Raw genomic sequence first — 20,782 nt, 5'->3', positions numbered from 1 at the left:
ATAACCTAGCACAAGATAGTTCCCTTCTTCTGCAGGGCACAGGTGGGGTGGGAGGACCATCATCACACAGAGATACAGGAATTGAGCCTGCCAGGAATGCAACCCAACACATATTGTTTCCAGCAGGCAGCTCTTGTGCCACTAGAATAATAAATTGTCCTGTTGGTATGCTTAGTACGTGGAACAGGTCTCACAGAGCATCTGCTTTTGAGAACTGAATTTCATTCTTGGCATATTCCAGGCCATCAGAAATAGTCACCAATCCAGTTGGAGGGGAAGCCGGGAGCACAATCATCCTGTTAGGGTATATCATGCCCAATGTCATGACCGTGTGATGGCAACCCAGATATGCATGGACTCCTGACAGCACAACTACATCCTCTTATGGGCTGAGGTACTCAGAATACTCAGCCATTTGTAGTAGGAACTTTAGTAAAGTAAGTGTAATTTGTAATACTACCAGGGGCCAGTGTAAGGTTTCTGAAGGTTTCTGAAACGCTTGCCTAAAGGCAGGCAATGTATCTGAAGAAACCTGTTACCATGCCTTGGGTACTCGACAAGGAGCAAAACAGAACGGGTCACACAACAGGCATTTAAAATTAAAACAAACAACTTTACATGAGCAAACAATGGCATAGCACGGGACCCATGTGTGAAATAATATAGTCTTTCACTCTGTGGTAAGAAAAATAAATGAACAATTGTTGCTTCTAAATCCAAGGTACTCTCTGAAAATGCTGGAGGTAAAGATACAGGCTAATAGATCCAAAATTAAACAGCAATACTACCCATTCATACAGCAAAGCCTAAAAGGCTGGGAGTCATGGATGCATTCCCAGACACCAAATCATAGGTCTAAAAAAGGCTTAAGGGGATGGTTTGGGTCTGAACTGGGAATATGAAATTCTATTGATCAAGAAGTCTTAATAAATGAAGCACTGTGAGTTCTTATATTGGACAGACACAAACTCCTCTCAGATCAGCCCTGCTAACACTTGCCCAAACCCACAGCCTGGCACCTAACCTATTAACCACCCTGGCCAACAATACACAGCAGGATTGTTTCCAGCAGTTGTTGGCTTTATGGGAAAACTACAGGGTAACATTTCTTTAGTATTTCAGTGTAGACAAGCTCAGCTGTGGCTACAGTCTGTAATCTCAGGAAAACTTAGAAAAAGGAGAACTGAGGAAATTGCCAAGAGAATTAACTAAATCATGCCTAAAAATGAAACCACAAAGGAATTTGAAAAAGACTTCCACACTTGGTGGCAATTGGTCAGTTTCACATAGAATGAACAGAACCCTGCAGTCTTTTACATTAACCATTCAGAATGCAACAAAATACTGTGTAATTCCAGTTTTGGCCCTTGGAGTTATAAGAACTCATGTAACTCTCGGTCCCGTTCAGCATAATGTCTGGGTCATTTTCAACAAGAAAACTGGAAACTGGCAAACTCTTAGTATCAAAGCATGTGTGCCAAGGGATGCACTGAATTTTGTGTGCAAAAATGCAGGGCTTGACAGAGAGGATCGGTGTCTGCACACTGAGGGCAGCCCTTGTATTTGTGAAATGAGCCCAGTAACCCATGCACAGTCACAGGTATGTTATGTGGGAAGGGGATGTGCCTGGGTGAGATCTGCTTGCACAACTATTACAACAGATTCATTAAATGAAACTGCTAATGGTAATAACTTCTCTATTTGTAATTCACAACCAAAAGTGGATGTGACTTGAGCTGCACCACACAATAACTTCTCTTGAGATTATGCAGAATGCGTACGATGTGTATCATGAAGCACCCAAATTCCAAACTGGAAGGAACATTGATGTTCTAAAACAAATGCTGTACCAGCCTAATATAGAATGGCTAGTGGCAGAAGTCAAAAATGCATCTCACAGAGCCTTATGGACACTCAAATTGGTATCAAAGAAGTTACCAAAATCATCACTAAAATACAGAAAGACAGAGAACATCATGAGTCAGATGTCTTCTTGTGATGGACAAATCTTCAATCACCAACAGCTCCTCAGATTTTTAGCTTCCTCAGCAAACCCGTTCTAATTTTTAAAAAAATGAACCCTCCTCTAAACCATCATGAACCTATGGATGTGGTAGAAAATTAAAAGAGCAGCATAACAGTACATATGTCCTGTGGACTGTGGAGGGAATCTTGCAAAAGAATTTGCATCAGGGTAAAGAGAAGGGGAGGATGAAACAAGGCCTTTGTTTGACATAAGCACAAGCAATTCACATAAGCAAACAAGTACTTAGCACAGACACAGGGAAGTACTTAGCACCAGTTAGCATAAGAAAAACCTGGCGGGCCTAACTTGACAGGAGAAGGACTTGAAAAAAGCTTTAGACACGTTCTAGCAGAAGAAGGAAGGGCAAGTAGGCAATGAGCCCTGTGCAGGGAAGCCATGAGGAAGAAGTGCTGCTTTAGGGCATGGAGATCGCTCTGGCCAGCGCCTGGACATCAGCTTCAAGTACAGGAATCTGACAGAATGTATTTCTAACCCCCTGCCTATGCAATCACCTCGGCAGGGTAAAGATGGATGGTATTTTTCACACAATTCCTACATCAACCCACTGAAATTTATACATGGCAGAGAAGCATTTTGGTGGGGTGCAGACCCCTGCCCTCCCGTCAGCTCAAGAAAAGGGCTTTTGGTGGACAATGCATTTGTCTACAGATTTCTTTGAATTAGGGAGACCCCTCGGGACTGCTGTATCCTGAGGGAACACCATGGGCCCTGACCTGTGCCTCAGCTTCCAGGGCTGCTCTTGGCCAGCATCCTGACGTGGATGCAGGACAGCTGCCAGGCACTGCTGGGACCCAGCGGGACAGGACCGGCTGTCTCGTGCCTACGTAGCAGCCCTCACACAGCCAGGGCCACCCCAAAACCAGACAAAGGCTCACGTGTCAGCAGAGAGGAGCAAGGAGCACTGGGCTCCTCTCAGGGGATCTCAGCGTGGTGCTCCAGTGGGAGGGGCAGGCAGGCCACCCACCTTCAGGGCATCCCCTGCATCAACAGGGCGTGCATTTTGTCCTTTTCATCCCTCCACACCAGAACCAGGCCTGACATCTCCTCCTCTGCAGTTTTTCCACTTAGGACGTCATCTCACACTTGGCCAGTGCATCAGATGAGGCCGCAATGGCTTCTGATACCACCTCCATGCCAACCACAGCTCCACTGTGTGCTGTTCCACTTTCACAGGTTAACTTCCCATCAATTGACCAATCCATTGTTTCTCTCAAGGGTCACATTCCCACCAGTTCAACCATAAGGTTTCCTTCACTGTCTGTTCTTCATTATCTTGCTGACGTGCTCAACAGCAGACCAAATGTGGCAGGGCCTTAGACACGACTTGGATCCTGACACACAGGCTCCTTGTGCCACTGCTGGCCTTCCGTGTGCTCAGCAGGATCTGTACCTGCACAGTGTTGTGGAACTGCACCTTCAGCACAGGGACCGTGCCAGCCTGAGCTGCCCTCGTTCCTCTGGGTCTGTGCACAAAACACGGCGTGGCAGAGAACGGCAGCAGGGGCCTGTGTGTCCCAGGGCCCCGGATTTGTTCTGCTGCAGCTCCTCAGGGATGCAGGCAAAGTGAAGAAGCCAAACTGTTTATTCATGGAAGGCGAAGCAAAGGGTTGAGCTTGGAGGGGGAAAAGGGGAAGGGCAAAATCTGAGGACTAGAGGGAAAGTGCCGTGAACAGGGAGGGAGAATGGAGGGAAAAAGAAGGGATGGGCAGAGTCTGAGGGCTGGAGGGAGGGAGCTATCTATAAGCAGGGAGAGGGCTGAAGCCATGCAAGTTTCCCACAGGCTCAGCTGTGCCAATCATCAGCTGTGCCTGGAGATCCAGCTGGTCTCTTCTGGTCTCAAGGCAGTCTCATCTTCCATGGCATTTGCAGGTCTTCTACAAACTCTGGTTCTTCTGTGCCAGTTCTGCAGCTCTCCCACTGACTATCTGTTGAACTAACATGTATGCCTGGGAAGGGCTGTCATCTCTCCTCAGGGCTTGAAGGGCTGGAACGGAGAGGAACAGAGCCACAGTCAGAGCCTGGATCTGTGGGAATCCTAGGAGACCGTCCTGCCAGGGCCATCCCACCCAGCTCTGGCCATGGCCACAAGAGAGGGGTTGTCAACTGGATCAGCTGGCCACGAATCCACACTCCCACATCCCTGCAATCTCTCTGTGCTCTGCCCATGCCACCCCTCATGCACACAGGGAGCGAGCCTGCCGCAGCCAGGACAGGAATGGCAGCTCCCTGCCCAGGCACTGCAGCGCTCCCTGCCAGCCCCGCTGTCAGCCCGCTGCCCTCACTCACTCTCAGTGAGGAGCTGGAGCTCTCCTGGCTGCCCCCTCAGGAGCCGCCCGGCCATCCCTGTGAACACAGAGCCTGTCAGGGCGGCAGCGGCACAGCTCCCTGCCAGCGGCGCTGCCAGCGCTGCGGCCACACGCCCTGCTGGCCCGGCAGGGCTCAGCCCGGGCCCTTGCCGCACGCTGCCGCCCAAGGGCACGGCTGCCAGAGGGCGGCAGCAGCGCCCGGGCCAGGCGGGGCTCCACGGCGCCGGGCCCGGATGGCGCTGCCGGGGCAGCGGGCGGGGCTGGGGCCGAGCTGCGGCGGGCCGGGGAGGGAGCCCGGCCTCGGGGCTCACCCATGAACCTGATGGCCGCCTCTCGCAGGGGCTCCTGGGGGCTCTCCAGGTAGCGCAGGGCCCGGCGCAGCTGCTCGGCCGCTCGGCTCCTGTCCTCTGCCAGCTGCAGAGAGCGGCAGCAGGGAAGGCTCGGCGCGGGCTCAGCCCCTGTGGCGGGCGCTCCCTGCGCCCAGCCCCGGCCTCCCCTGCCCGCACAGCCCTGAGGCGCGGCCAGCAGCCGCCGGCGCCGGGCTCCGCAGGGGGCAGAGGGCCGGCTGCTGCCCGGGGAGCCGCGGGGCCGCCCCGCAGCACTGGGGCTCCATTGGGAGTCTCATTCCAGAATGAATTTGTGGTAGACTGAAGCCCCTCACTCCCCATGTCGAATAAATTAAATTCCTGCCCCATAGGCCTTATACTACGCAGTACTGTTTGCTTTGATTAATTTCTGGGCATCATTACGCAATGAATTTCAGTAGCATCATCCCAGGAAAGCTTTTGGTCCAGCCCTGCATCCCTATTTCAGACTGTACAGAAATTTTGTGGACTTGTTCCCACTCTACCTGGAATCTTCCAGCACTGCAGATGTTCAGCTATTACAGCCCTACATGGGAGAGACATTAATTCATCCAGGAAATGTTTCCAAAGGCTTTGTGGGCAATCCTTGCTTGGTTTCGGTAGTGAAATTTATATCCTGGCAATGTTGGAACTCATTGACTTTTTCAGCATGTGTTTGCTGATGTTTGCATCTGGAAATGGAGAAGAGATTGTTGGAAGCTTGATATATTGCGATGCCTGAACTTCCCTGTTTGTGGCTCCCCAGTGCCGTGCTTAGCAGGCACCCAGTTGTGTTTGGACATGAGCTACCACTGCCAGACACGCAGCAGCTGGAGCATTGAACATCAAAGACTGAGCTGACGTTTTTCCCAGAACACAAGGAAACATGGCAGTGCCTCTGTATAATCTGACTGTCCTGTGAAATTCAGCAGCTGGTGGTGTTCAGGTGCTGCTGCTGCTGTTATAGATACACAGTACAATACTGGCCTTTTCAAATGTTGAAATGGATTCTATATGTGTGGTGTTAAAAGAACTTTGCTATAAAGATCTCGTTTTCATTTCTGTTGTTAACTAAAACTTAGAAACAGCTGATGTAGTATGCTTGTGTTGAAATGCCTGCTTGCATGGGATACCATCCAATGAACATGTGATGAGGACACCTGCTACAGATATGTCAACTATCAGCACTCACGGTCTGAAGAAAATGTGGACCAAAACCTGTCACCGTTGAGTCAGGAACCGAAGTGAAGTGACACATTAACTCTCTTCAGCAGGTTAATGCTGAGTTTATTAGAAAGCCATTCCTTTTTATACACTGTTCCAATACAGCTGGACCTGACTGGTCATTTAATCAACACCCCGTCACCACTGGCTAATTAAGAAGATGCCCTTTGGTAACCATCTTATCAGAAAACAACTGTTCAAAACACCAGCCGCAAGATTGTTTTCATTCTTTCTCTCAGCCTTTTCAAAACTCCCCAGAACAATTCCTGGGAATGTTTATGTGGCCTTCTCACTGACCAGGCTGTCAGTATCCACAAAAGCCCGTAAATGGAGGTGATTATAAGAACGAACTAAAAGCACAAACAAGGAATACGCATGCTCTAAAAAGGCAGACGTGAGGAGGAGCCATGGAACAGTTCTTGAAACATGGAAACTGGTTTGGAGAAAAGTTCAACATGCATAATTGTTTGTGAATATGTAACAGGCAGATGCAATAGAAATGGTATACAAAGAGTGTTTTCAAAATAGCTGGGATAGTCTAGGCTGAATGGCAAAAGGCATCCAGTCAAAAATATTTGCTTTATTCTCTCCTATTGTACTTTATTACATTTTCTAATTTTTTTACAGGAGAGTGAACCTTGTTTTTCACACTGCAATCCCTTCTATGAAAAAAATCATGACTAACAGCCTCTGCCTTCTCCCAGACACCAAGTGTTGCAGCAGTGCTCCAGGTGCTCCTGCCAACAGCCCCTGCAGGGAGGAGCACAGCTCCCAGTGCACGTGGGCTTTGGCTCCCTGTGGCACACAAGCCCCCCGGGGCACACGTCTCTGGGGCAGGAGAGGGGCAGCAGCACTGCCAGGGCTCGGGGGGTGGAGGCTCTGCTTGGGCAGGGACTCTGCCACACCTGCTGATGGCAGCGCTACCCGGCCCCCAGGGCTCAGAGCAGCATTGGTGCCCTGGCCCACACGTTCCCTGTGCCTGTCACAGCCGCGGGTTTAGGATGGCCAGCAGCCGGGACATGTCCCAAGGAGGCCGTGCCAGCTTCCGTGGAAGGCCCCGTGCCCTTGCCAGCGCAGCTGCCTCGGCAGCCCTGGGGGCTCCTTCTGCTGCCCTGAGCCCGCAGAGCAGAGCAGCGTTTGCTGATGGGCTGAGCCCTTCCTAAAGATCCTGTCGGGCTGCCTTAGACACTTGGGGCCAGGGATTCCTTCCAACCGGGGCCACTTTGGGTGGGCTGGGGGCGGCCCCAGGGCAGGTGGCAGTGGGTGCAAGGGCCCTTTGTGACACGCTGCAGCACTGGCATGGAACGGGACAGGGTGTCCTTTGTGACACGTGGTGACATAGGAGCTGGGGGTGACAAGAACACTCCACAGCGCTCGGAGCAGGCGACGGGACAGGACGGGACAGAGCGGTGCTGTGAGGAGCCCCTGCACAGCGCACTCGTTCGTGTCCCACCCGGAGCTTTTTCCAGACGCTGTTCCTGCAGCTGGCCTTGCGGCCAGACTGTGGCATTTGGTGACTCGGATCTTTTCCAAGACATCTATCCCTGTGGCCTGTGCACTCCAGGCCAGACCGTGGGATTTGGTGACCTGAATCGTTGTTGAGGAGTCTCCTGTGATTTTGGCAGGAGTCCTCAAGACCAAAGTGCAGGACTTGCTGTCCTGCTGCCTTCCTGAGGCTTCTCTCTTGCAGGTGCTTTCAACAACTGCAAGACTTGTTGACTTGGCAATATCCCGAGGAACCTCTATTTAAGGTGCCCTCTAGGCCAGACTCTGACATGGCAGGCAGATTCCTTGGCTTGTTCATAGTGCTCAGGGGGAAAAAAAACAAAGGCCCTGGAGCTGCCCCAGCAGAACAGCCTGAAGAGCCGGAGCAGATCCAGACACTGCAGGATGGTGAGTGTCAGAGCTGGGCCACAGGGCTGATGGCTGCAGCCAGTGTGGGCCCATCCCATCCCATCCCATCCCATCCCATCCCATCCCATCCCATCCCATCCCATCCCATCCCATCCCCTGGGGACATGCCCATGGACAGGACGGAAGAGGGCCCAGGCAGACACCCCGCAGTGGCCGTGCTCCATCCCCCTGGGGCATCGCGGGGCTGTCCCTGCCTGGGGAGCGCAGGGCTGGGCTGTGTTCTCCGGCCTCTCCCGCAGCCCCTCAGCTCTGGCTGTGCTCGCTCTTTGCCAGATGCAGCCGTGGAGCACACACAAGAGCAGCAATCCAGCCGTGGCCGCTTCCACAGAACCCTGAAGGTACCTGCAGCCATCCCATCCATGCGCTGGGCCTGCTGTCCCTGCTCAGCCGAGCACTACGCTTGGAGAATGCCATGGAGCATCTCTGGCTTCCCTGTCCTGCAGATGTTCCGGAAGTTTCTGCGAGTTCAACGCAGAGAGACCGGGACCAGTGCAGCTGAGGGCCCAGCCGAGCCTGACTCGGGGCTGACCGAGTTCCAGGCAGAGCCTGATGTCAGCCTGGATTCAGCTGAGCACTCACAAGACTCTGACACCATAATGAAAGAGGACATAGCAAACGGAGACAAGGCAGTGACTGAGGACGTGGCCATGACAAATGCCAACACTGGAGAGACTGAAGCCACCGCAAATCCTGACACCACGCCCACTCCGACTCTGATTGAGGAATTGGTACCAGAGTATTTCAGGGACCCTTGTTTTTCGTCTCAGGAGCAGCTAAGCAGGCTGGGATCAGGCCTGGAGGCCTCCCAGGACTTTGTGCCCCCTCAAGCCGTGATCACTGGGGCCCCTCAGCCTTTGAGGCCAGCACATTGTGGCGGGAAGGGAAGCTGGGGAAGTTGCTCCCTTGAAGAGCGCTCCAAGTTTCCCCCAGGTGTCCTCCAGGTGCCAGCCATTGTAAGGAACATCCACCAGAGGCTGGTGTCCCATGACACTGTGGATGCCAGGCTGAAAATTGACATTGTGAGGCTGGCTGAAGAGCATCCTGTTGATGTGGTGCTGACCCTCCTGCGCTGTGCCCCAACGTGTGACAGGTACGGGGCCCACGTGCCTTGAGAGCTCAGGGCTCACCAGCCTTTAGGGCCCGTGGCCCATCACAGCCTGTCCAATGGGCTCTGCCAGACAGGCAGAGAGCTCCAGGACCCTCGGGCCCCTCTCTTTGCCCAGCCTGCTGCCAATGCTCCCTCCCTGCCCCTCAGGGCACCGGGGCTCTGTCACCTGTGCCCCCACAGCTGCACAGGGCATGGTACTGTGACTGAGACACCCCTGACACAGAGCCCTGATCCCACAGAGCTGCTGCAATGATGTGGAGAGCCATTGCTTCGTCAAGACTAACAATGGAGAAAGTGCTGCCAACACTGGTCCGTGTAATGGAGGATTGGCCTCTGAGCAAAATGTGCACCTCCGATGGGGACAATCAGGATGTTTTTGCCCTGGCTGTGAGTTTCTGGAACTGGTCTCTTCTCAGTCCCTGGCTGCCTCTCCAGCAGCTCTCCATCCTCTCCCTGCCTCAGTCACTGGGCTGAAACCTGGGCTAGGGCCAGGCTCAGGGGCCACCAGGCCCACTGCTCCCCCTGCATCTGCCCCTGGGCCCTGCCCCAAGGACACCTCGGCACTGAGCTCCGTTTTGGGCTGCTTCTCTTGCAGGCAGCTCTGGTGATCTGGGTGATTGTCCAGGTGCCTCTGTACCATGAGACAAGGATTCATTCTTTCTACCCTCTGTTTACGGCTCTGCTCTTCCACGTTGTCATCACCACACAGCAGATGCCACCAGAGGAAGTTGAAAACTTCTGGAGAGCATGCCAGGAGGAAAATCGCCTTCCCTGCAGGCCCAACAGGTCCCAGTCCTCCTGTCCTTCCCATGCCCTTGTGGCCAGTGCCAGTGCTCCCAGTGTGACCTGGGCTTTGCTCTGCACACAGGTTTGCAGTGCAGGCCATGAAGGCTCTGCTCTACCGACTGCAGTGTGACCAGGAGGTGATGGATATGGAGCGTAAGTGTGGCTGGGACACGCTGCTGACTGCTCACACCCAGCACTATGCCGTGGGTCTGCTGGCCAGGTGAGATCCCCTTCTCCTCTACACTGCCCTCAGCATTTCTGCCCTGTGCCCGGGTGCCCCACACAGTCCCTGTGGTCAGGGGCCAGAGGGCCTTGACGCCGAGGGACGGCCAAGGAGACTGGAAAAGGCTGGGAGAGAAGGGTGCCCCGAAGGGGCCACCTCCCACAGCGCTCACATCCCCTCCAGGGAGGCTGGGGAAAGACCAGACCTCCGTGAGTCAGTCCTGGCAGAGGTTTGGTCCCCCCACCTCAGGGTCTTGGTGCCTTTTTCCCCCTTCCAGGGAGATGCGCCATGTCTTGACCTCCATGTGTTCCCATGTCGCATACCGCCTTCTCCTTGTGCTCAGCTGTGAAAAGCCAAGGTGGGATCTGCCCTTCCTGGCATTCCTTGTGGAGGTGAGCCTGGTGGCCAGCACTGCCTCGCTGAGCTGCCTCCCAGCTCTCTGCCCTCTCATAGCCACAGCTGCCTGGGACGGTGCCCGTGCCCTGTGGTGCTGCCTGGGCCCAGCCCTGTGCGTTTCCGGGCTGCTGCTGGCCGGGTCCCCCATCACTGCCTGTGCCTTTCAGGTCCTCGAGTGCCTGGACTTGAGTAAATGTGCTCACACTGTCCTGAAGATCATGTCAAGTTGCCTGCACAGCAAGTGCAGGGAGAGGCGTCGCCTGGCGCTCAGAGGCCTCGAGGTGCTCAGCAAGGATCCCTTGATGGTGAGAAGGGGCAGCGGCTGAAGCTGCCCTGGGGAAGGCAGCCCCATGGGCTGGCAGGGCTTCAGCAGCTGAGGCAGCTGCTCCCAGCTCTCCTGCCTCACCTGCCCCACTGCTTTGGGTCAGGCCTTTGGCCCGTGGGCCCTGCAGCAGCAGGGTGGGGTCGCAGTGCCCGGGCGCTGTTGGCGGTGCAGCCGTCCATGGCCTCCCAGCTCAGCCTTGTGTTCCACACAGGCCAGACCTATACGCAGCGTGTCTCGAAGACTTCTGGAGCTGCTGGGTGATGCAGATGGACAGGTGGTCAGCATGTCCCTCTCTCTGTTGAAGAAGATGCTCCAGAAAAAACATCTCATGATATCCAGCACTTCTGCCTCAAAGCTAGCTGAGGCACTCCTGCCACTCTTTGACCGTGTAAGGCTCTGTGGCCCCAGCCATGGGCACTGGCCGCTGGCCAGAAATTTTGTGCTCTCTGGATATTCAGGCCTTTGCCCAGGAGTACTGCATATGTGATGCTTAGGCCTTTTTCTCCTTCTTTCCTCCAGGACAACAGCCATCTGCAGCTGCTCTCCATTTCCCTCTTCTGCAAGGTGATGGAATTGGTAGTGGAAGAGGGTAAAAAGCCCCTGAAGAGAATTGTGAGCCAGAGCCTGCTCCCACTCTTCTTGCACTGCCATGAGGAGAACCAGCGTGTGGCAGAGGTGAGGTTTTCTGTGATGCTGGTGGATCTCTGGCAGGGGGCTCAGCTGCCTCCTGCCCGGTGCCTGGTGGGCTGCAGCCTCCTCCAGGCCCTGGCACAGGGATGTGAGTCCGGTGCCCTGGGCTGTGGGGCCATCTCTGGCTCTCTGCTGCTCTCCAGGCCTCTATGAAAACGCTGTATTGTGCGGCTGGCTTCTTGGAGAAGAGGGATCTCCAGAGGGTTCTGAAGACAGAGCAGCCATTGAAAATTGATGAGTGCCTGGTAAGGAGGGCCTGGAAGCCCCAAGCTCAGCCTGGAGAAGGCCCCTGAGCGCGGTGCTCAGTGTGCGGGGCTGGCAGATGTGCCCCTGCCCGCTGCTGCACTCAGAGGCCGCGCCTCAGGGCTGTGCGGGCAGGGGAGGCCGGGGCTGGGCGCAGGGAGCGCCCGCCACAGGGGCTGAGCCCGCGCCAAGCCTTCCCTGCTGCCGCTCTCTGCAGCTGCTAGAGGACAGGAGACAAGCGAGCGAGCGCATGCAATGGGCCCTGCGGTTCCTGGATAGCCCACAGGAGTCCCTGCGAGAGGCGGCCTTCAGGATCATCGGTGAGCCCCGAGGCCGGGCTCTCTCCCCGGCCCGCCGCAGCTCGGCCCCAGCCCCGCCCGCTGCCCCGGCAGCGCCATCCGGGCCCGGCGCCGTGGAGCCCCGCCTGGCCCGGGCGCTGCTGCCGCCCTCTGGCAGCCGTGCCCTTGGGCGGCAGCGTGCGGCAAGGGCCCGGGCTGAGCCCTGCCGGGCCAGCAGGGCGTGTGGCCGCAGCGCTGGCAGCGCCGCTGGCAGGGAGCTGTGCCGCTGCCGCCCTGACAGGCTCTGTGTTCACAGGGGTGGCCGCGCGCTACCTGTCGAGGAAGAGGGAAGAGCTCCAGTTCCACAGTCAGGGTGAGTCAGGGCAGCGGGCTGGTAGCGGGGCTGCCAGGGAGAGCTGCAATGCCCGGGCAGAGAGCTGCCATCCCTGTCCCGGCTGCGGTGGGCTTCGCTCCTTGTGTGCATGAGGGATGGCGTGGCCAGAGCACACAGAGCGATTGCAGGGACACTGCTGGGGGGATTCATGGCCAGCGTCTTGTGGCTGATCCCGTGGGCCCCTCCTCTCTTCTGGCCGATAGAAGAGCTGAGTGGGACACCCTTGATGTATGTAGTGGTTTTGGTTTGCCAATTTAGGATTTCCTGGCCAATGTGCCAATTGCTGTGGTGGGTTCAGTGCTGGTTAATCAGCATTTCGCTCACTAGAATGTATTTACTCATTTCCCCTTTGGATAGGATTAAGAGAAAGCCAAAGCAGGCTCGAGCCTTTAAAAGGGTATGAAGAACAATTTATTAAGAGAAACTAAAAGAAAGAGTAATAAGAGTCAGAACAAAACCTTCAGAACACTTCTCCTCCCCCTGCAACCTTTTCTTTCCCACTGACAATGTAAAGAGACCAAACCAAAATTTTGAGTCAGTTTACTACCTCTGCAATAGTCTTTTGTCTCTTTGCTTAAGGAGAGAAGTTCCTCTTATTAATGTTATGGAGACTTTTCCATAAGAAAACAGTTCTCTTGTGGCTCTCAATTTCCATGAATAGCAGCCACCCAGGGAAATGTGCAATGCTGAAATCACTCCCATTTTCCACAAGCTTTTCCCACAGCTGTGTTTATGTGGCATGTCAACTTATGGGCAACTGTTTTAAAGATGAGCTGTTCAAAAGCAAAGTTCTTGTTCTCTAAAATCATCTTCATCTCTAGCAAGAGAGATCTTCTGTTCCTGGGGACACAGGATCTTCATCACTCTTCTCTCCGTCTCTGTTGAAACTTCTCAAAGAATCACGGCTACTTTAATATCTGCTGACTTTAGCATGGAGGTCTTTGCTCAATACCATTTGAACACTTTCATCTCCCCATACCTTCATGCGTTATAGGGAAAAAAGTATCATTCTCCTGTTTATGGAGGAGAATGATACTTTTTTCCCTATAACGGGAAGAATATATAATACAGGAGAATTACAAGAGAATTTTGGCCTAAAACTAAAGGCATCTCCTCATCTTTCCTGTCTAGGACTTGACTTCTTCTTCACGGACGTCAGCCAGGCCTTGGCTGGGCCAGCAGTGTTACCTCTTTGTCGGCCAGAAGGGAAAAGAGAAAGTTCCCCGAGTTTCTTTTGTTTTTAAGATGTGTTTTTCACAGAGGCTTTTGTGTACAGCTTTCCAGATTATCAATTCCCAACGGCAGCCATTGATTGGTTTCCTAGCAGACACGGAGGAAGCTGCCAGCAGCTTCTCCCAAAACATGACGTCTGGGGTGCACAAAGCAGCACACCTTGGCAGGAGGGTCTCCTAGGATTCATGCAGATGTGGGTGCTGACTGTGGCTCTCTTCTTTGTTCCAGCCATTTCAGTCCCAAGGAAAGACACTAGTCTGTCCCACTGAAACCTGAATATTCACGCCCGGTTTGCCAGAAGAGCTGAAGAATTAGGTCCATCTTCAGGATGCGGTGAACCAGTGTCCCAAGAACAGCACCAGGAGACACTGAACAGAACACCATCTCCCATTGCCGCTGGAGCTCCAGGCACAGCTGATGATTGGCACAGCTGAGCCTGTGGGAAGCTCGCATGGCTTCTGGCCTTTCCCTGCCTGTAGATACCTCCCTCCCTCCAGCCCTCAGACACTGCCCATTCCCTCTTCCCTTCCCATATCACCCCTTGTTTTTGGATTTCATTAATAAACGGTTTGGCTTCTTCACTTTGCCTGCATCCCTGTGGAGCTGAAGCGCCGCAAATCCGGGGCCCTGGGACACACAGGCCCCTGCTGCCGTTCTCTTCCACGCCCTGCTTTGTGCACATGAACGAGGGCAGGTCAAGCTGGCACGGTCCCTGTGCTGAAGGTGCAGTTCCACAACCCTGTGCAGTTACAGATCTTGCTGAGCACACAGAAGGCCAGCAGTGGCACAAGGAGCCTGTGTGTCAGGAGTGAAGTCGTGTCTAAGGCCCTGCCACATTTGATCTGCTGTTGTGCACGTCAGCAAGATAATGAAGAACAGACAGTGAAGGAAACCTTATGGTTTAACTCGGGGGAATTTGACCCTTAGGAGACAATGGATTGGTCAATCGATGGGAAGTTAACCTGTGAAAGAGGAACAACACCCAATGGAGCTGTGTTTGGCATGGAGGTGGCATCACAAGCCATTGCAGCCTCTTCTCACGCGCTGACCAAGCATGAGATGACGTTATAACAGGAAAAACTCCGCTCCAGAGGAGGAGATGTCAGGCCTAGTTGTGGGGTGGAGGGATGAGAGGGACAACATGCATGTCCTTCTGATGGAGGGGATGCCCTGAATGTGGGTGGCCTGCCTCCCCCTCCCAATGAAGCACCATGCTCCATCTCCTGCTCCTGCTCAGCGGCTTTTCACCATTCCAGGGGTTGGTACATATTCTTTGCAAGAGCAGCTGATCAAACAAAACTGGATTTCCAATCACAAGTACGATTAAGTCTTTCTGCATGGGAATCCTCCAGAAACTGTAACACCCCTGATTTGGGAAGAGCCAATCTGAGTATGTTCTGAACCCAGCTGAGAGGGATTCCATGGCAGGCATCCATGGAGAGCACAGGGGCTGGGAATGCTGGAAGTTTTCAAGAATAGCATCCTGAAAGCACGGCAGTGCTCCATCCATGCACAGCAGGATCAGGAAGAGGGCAGAACCAGAGACCATCCAGGCTTAACAGGCAGCTTTGGGTGTGCCCAAGAGCAAATGAAGCAGCAGCACAGTGCCCCAGACTCGGACACGCGACCGTGCCGGTGCCCGGAGCGCTGGCAGGCAGTGCCGGGATCCCGGCTGTGGTTCTGGTCCCCATAAGTGAGGAATGGCAGCCCCAGGCTCAGCCCCAGGCAGAAAGCCAACCAGGTGAGAGCAGAGGGAGGGCACCCTCCCAGTCTCTCTTGGCCATGGTCGCAAAACAGCCCCTGCTGCTTCTTTCTCCGCCTGTGTTTGGGGTGTGCTGGTGGCAGAGGCAGCCAGCTTGTGCTCTGCGTTCCAAAGCCCGTTGGGAGCGGGCATGAAAAGCGCAGTGTGCACAGCAGAGAGTCCTGGAAGGTGCTGGCAAGAGCGTCCTGCGGGAACAGGGCTCTGGTCCCTGGCCGGGAACAGCCTGGTTTTGGTGCCGAGAGCGCAGGCAGGAGTTGAGGCAAGGGAAGAGGCAGTGGGAAGCTTGTGTTTGTAGAGGGCCTGGGGCTGCACATCTGAACCTGGAAACACATTTGGGGCAATGACAGCTAGAGCTGGAGTGCCTGTCCTGAAAGGACCTGAAGTCATTCAGCTTTGCCAGCGTTGCTGAATGGTGTGTTGGTGTTTCCCAGGAAAACTGAACATTTCGGGAAATGCCTTAGGAGGAATGGAACTTCCTTCTCAAGGAAAGTGCTCCCCAGGGAGCTCCCAGTAAGATAGGTGCAAGTGTTCCTCTTTGGTCTCTCTCTCCAGGCAGCGTGGAGTATCTGGGCTGATCTTGGTGTGTCCCTGGCCTCAGAAAAGGCCTGCAAGGTTTGCCTCCCAAGGTGACCTGCTCATTGGGCCTCCCTGTGCATCTTGCAGAGAACACGGTAGGCATTTCTGGCAGCTGGGCATCAGCAGGCCTTAAAATGGGGGCGTGTTGTGGAGCAAGCACAGCTGAGATCCCCAGAGAGGAGCCCAGTGCTCCTTGCTCCTCTCTGCTGACATGTGAGCCTTTGTCTGGGTTCGGGATGGCCCTGGCTGTGTGAGGGCTGCTACGTGGACACGAGACAGCCGGTCCTGTCCCGCTGGGTCCCAGCAGTGCCTCGCAGCAGTCCTGCATCCACGTCAGGATGCTGGCCAAGAGAGGCCCTGGAAGATGAGGCACATGATTTTAAGCTTGTGCAGATATACACAGGGGATGGCCAATGGTGTTCCCTCAGGATACAGCAGTCCCGAGGGGTCTCCCTAATTCAAAGAAATTTGCAGACAAATGCATTGTCCACCAAAAGCCCTTTTCTTGAGCTGACGGGAGGGCAGGGGTCTGCACCCCACCAAAATGCTTCTCTGCCATGTATAAATTTCAGTGGGTTGATGTAGGAATTGCATCAAAAATACCATCCATCTTTACCCTGCTGAGGTGATTGCATAGGCAGGGGGTTAGAAATACATTCTGTCAGATTCCTGTACTTGAAGCTGATGTCCAGACGCTGGCCAGAGCGGTCTCCATGCCCTAAAGCAGCACTTCTTCCTCATGGCTTCCCTGCACAGGGCTCATTGCCTACTTGCCCTTCCTTCTTCTGCTAGAATGTGTCTAAAGCTTTTTTCAAGTCCCTCTCCTGTCAAGTTAGGCCCCCAGGTTTTTCTTATGCTAACTGGTGCTAAGTACTTACCTGGGTCTGTGCTAAGTACTTGTTTGCTTATGTGAATTGCTTGTGCTTGTGTCAAACAAAGGCCTTGTTTCATCCTCCCTTTCTCTTTACCCTGATGCAAATTCTTTTGCAAGATTCCCTCCACAGTCCACAGGACATATGTACTGTTATGCTGCTCTTTTAATTTTCTACCACATCCATAGGTTCATGATGGTTTAGAGGAGGGTTCATTTTTTTAAAAATTAGAACGGGTTTGCTGAGGAAGCTAAAAATCTGAGGAGCTGTTGGTGATTGAAGATTTGTCCATCACAAGAAGACATCTGACTCATGATGTTCTCTATCTTTCTCTATTTTAGTGATGATTTTGGTAACTTCTTTGATAGCAATTTGAGTGTCCATAAGGCTCTGTGAGATGCATTTTTGACTTCTGCCACTAGCCATTCTATATTAGGCTGGTACAGCATTTGTTTTAGTACATCAATGTTCCTTCCAGTTTGGAATTTGGGTGCTTCATGATACACATCATACGCATTCTGCATAATCTGAAGAGAAGTTATTGTGTGGTGCAGCTCAAGTCATATCCGCTTTTGGTTGTGAATTACAAATAGAGAAGGTAGTACCATTAGCAGTTTCATTAAATGAATCTGTTGTCATTGTTGTGCAAGCAGATCTCACACAGGCCAAAATTGGAATTACACAGTATTTTGTTGCATTCTTAATGGTTAATGTAAAAGACTGCAGGGTTCTGTTCATTCTATGTGAAACTGACCAATTGCCACCAAGTGTGGAAGTCTTTTTCAAACTCCTTTGTGGTTTCATTTTTAGGCATGATTTAGTTAATTCTCATGGTAATTTCCCCCAGGTCTGCTTTTTTTAAGTTTTCCTGAGATTACAGACCATAGCCACAGCTGAGCTGGTCTACATTGAAATGCTAAAGAAATGTTACCCTGTAGTTTCCCCATAAAGCCGACGACTGCTGGAAACAATCCTGCTGTGTATTGTTGGCCAGGGTGGTTAATAGGTTAGCTGCCAGACTGTGGGTTTGGGCAAGTGTTAGCAGGGCTGATCTGAGAGGAGTTTGTGTCTGTCCAATATAAGAACTCACAGTGCTTCATTTATTAAGACTTCTTGATCAATAGAATCTCATATTCCCAGTTCAGACCCAAACCATCCCCTTAAGCCTTTTTTAGACCTATGATTTGGTGTCTGGGAATGCATCCATGTCTCCCAGCCTTTTAGGCTTTGCTGTATGAACGGGTAGTATTGCTGTTTAATTTTGGATCTATTAGCCTGTATCTTTACCTCCAGCATTTTCAGAGAGTACCTTGGATTTAGAAGCAACAATTGTTCATTTATTTTTCTTACCACAGAGTGAAAGACTATATTATTTCACACATGGGTCCCGTGCTATGCCATTGTTTGCTCATGTAAAGTTGTTTGTTTTAATTTTAAATGCCTGTTGTGTGACCCGTTCTGTTTTGCTCCTTGTCGAGTACCCAAGGCATGGTAACTGGTTTCTTCAGATACATTGCCTGCCTTTAGGCAAGCGTTTCAGAAACCTTCAGAAACCTTACACTGGCCCCTGGTAGTATTACAAAGGACACTTACTTTACTAAATTTCCCAGTACAAATGGCTGAGTATTCTGAGTACCTCAGCCCACAAGAGGATGTAGTTGTGCTGTCAGGAGTCCATGCATATCTGGGTTGCCATCACACGGTCATGACATTGGGCATGATATACCCTAACAGGATGATTGTGCTTCTGGCTTCCCCTCCAACTTGATTGGTTATTATTTCTGATGGCCTGGAATAAGCCAAGAATGAAATTCAGTTCTCAAAAGCAGATCCTCTGTGAGACCTGTTCCATGTACTAAGCATACCAACAGGACAATTTATTATTCTAGTGGCACAAGAGCTGCCTGCTGTAAACAATATGTGTTGGGTTGCATTCCTGGCAGGCTCAATTCCTGTATCTCTGTGTGATGATGGTCCTCCCACCCCACCTGTGCCCTGCAGAAGAAGGGAACTATCTTGTGCTAGGTTATAGTCTCCCATTTTAATTTGCATAGCACAAAAATCCTGATAGGAATCACATTAAAATGGATTCACACGCTGCTTGTTAGAAATCTCACGGATGCGCATGGTCACTGTAGTAATCTCGTCTAAAAGAGGTTTGTGAGTTTCAAATTCACACGCCATAGAGGTCCTGCTTTCAGGTGGGACAAGAAAGGCCAGCATGGAGTCAGGTTTTCCTCAATCTTCAACTGCTTGGTCATTAATCCTTAAAATAGCATAAAGTGTTTTTACCTTATTATTCCCTTTTAGCCAATTAGGTCCCAAATATTTTTGAATGTTCCATCTAGCAGGATCTCGCAGGCCAAGGAGATCATGATGGTAGTGACAGTCACCTACTGTGGCTTGGATTCCGATCAGAAATATCGGGAAGATGATGATGGGGTGAAGCCCATCTTGGTTTCTTCTGTTCTTTCTGAGGTCCACTTGTGTACTCCTCTTGCCTTTTGCAGAAGTCTTTTAATTCTGGAATAGTGTAGCCAAGAGGTTAACGCTTCAAGCCTAAAAGGCTGTATAAGTGATTAAAAGTACTAAATAGAGTCCTTTCCATTTTGGGATAAGAGGCTTTCCCCCAGGGGATTTGACATATACCTGGTCCCCAGGCTGGATTTGTGGAGAGGAGCATCCTCTTGCTCCTCTGCTCAAAATGTGTTGATTTATTTGATGCAGTGTCCTGGTTTAGGGCAAGTTTGGGAGATAACCCCCAAAGGGGCTTCTCTACAAAAGCAGATTCAATTGCCCCTCCCCCCTCCAACCGGTTCGGGAGAAAATATCTCCTTGGAGAAAAGTGGAAAGAAACCTGTTTATTAAACAATAGAAACCAAACAATATTAAACAATAAAACTTCTCACTGATCCAAGGAAAGCAAACTCAGAACAGTCCCCTCCCCGGGTTGCAGCTTGGCTCACTCAGTCTCTGATCAGTCTCTCTGGTGCTGGAAATGCTGCTGCCCAGGCCCGGCCAGGGGGCCACAGGTGGAGCTGCCGGTGCTCTTCTGCGTGTTCAGTGCAGAGCAGGCTTGAACAGGTCCAAGAAAAAAGGAAAAAATCACAGTCCAGGGAACTTCTTTGCCTCAGCTAGCTAAAACTAACTAAAAGCAAGAAAAAGGGAAAAAATGAGTCCCATTGTCTGACTCAATCCTCTCAGGGGTACCATGTCTCCACAGGACTTGCTTTTCAAGACACAGGATGGTGTTCTGGGCATGAGGCACAGGGTAGGTCTCCAACCACCCTGTGGTGGCTTCTACCATTGTGAGCACGTAGCGCTTGCCTTGGCATGTCTGGGGCAGTGTGATGTAGTCAATCTGCCAGGCCTCCCCATACTTGTACTTGGACCACCGCCCACCATACCATAGGGGCTTCACCCTCTTGGCCTGTTTGATGGCAGCACACGTCTCACAGTCGTGGATAACCTGAGAAATACTGTCCATGGTTAAATCCACCCCTCGGTCTCGTGCCCACTTATCGGTGGCATCTCTACCCTGATGACCTGAGGCATCATGGGCCCATCGAGCTAGGAATAACTCTCCCTTGTGCTCCCAATCTAGGTCTATCTTGGACACCCCTATCTTTGCAGCCTGGTCTACCTGCTCATTGTTTTGGTGCTCCTCATTGGCTCTACTCTTGGGGACATGGGCATCTACATGGTGGACCTTCACAGGTAGCCTCCCTACCCTGGTAGCGATGTCTTTCTACTCTTCAACAGCCCAAATTGGTTTTCCTCTACGCTGCCAATTAGCCTCTTTCCACCTCTCCAGCCATCCCCACAGAGCGTTGGCTACTATCTATGAATTAGTGTAGAGGTAGAGCTTTGGCCACCTCTCTCTTTCAGCAATGTCCAAGGCCAGTTGAACAGCTTTGAGTTCAGCAAGTTGGCTTGATCCACCTTCTCCTTCAGTGGCCTCTGCAACCTGTCGTGTGGGGCTCCATACGGCTGCTTTCCACTTCCGATTCATTCCTACCATGCGACAGGAACCATCAGTAAAAAGAGCATATTGTGTTTCT

At 52.3% G+C, this 20,782-nt stretch overlaps 1 protein-coding gene across 1 annotated transcript; it reads left to right on the top strand.

Annotated features, from left to right (window-relative positions):
* Nucleotides 1–7,276: 7,276 nt before the first annotated feature.
* Nucleotides 7,277–14,092, top strand: LOC135288585 (maestro heat-like repeat-containing protein family member 6). The gene is made up of 14 exons (XM_064401962.1): nucleotides 7,277–7,814; nucleotides 8,109–8,173; nucleotides 8,279–8,925; nucleotides 9,183–9,330; nucleotides 9,539–9,729; nucleotides 9,812–9,949; nucleotides 10,230–10,344; nucleotides 10,516–10,653; nucleotides 10,885–11,061; nucleotides 11,193–11,348; nucleotides 11,507–11,608; nucleotides 11,824–11,926; nucleotides 12,201–12,257; nucleotides 13,740–14,092. The coding sequence occupies exons 1-14, from the start codon at nucleotides 7,697–7,699 to the stop codon at nucleotides 13,778–13,780; spliced, it is 2,196 nt and encodes a 731-aa protein (XP_064258032.1). The 5' UTR covers nucleotides 7,277–7,696; the 3' UTR covers nucleotides 13,781–14,092.
* Nucleotides 14,093–20,782: the final 6,690 nt, after the last annotated feature.

This window comes from Passer domesticus, chromosome 33, assembly GCF_036417665.1.
Source record: "Passer domesticus isolate bPasDom1 chromosome 33, bPasDom1.hap1, whole genome shotgun sequence".
Classification (NCBI taxonomy): domain Eukaryota; kingdom Metazoa; phylum Chordata; class Aves; order Passeriformes; family Passeridae; genus Passer; species Passer domesticus.
Note: the sequence above shows the minus strand (reverse complement) of the source record. Positions and strands in the feature narration are given on the sequence as shown.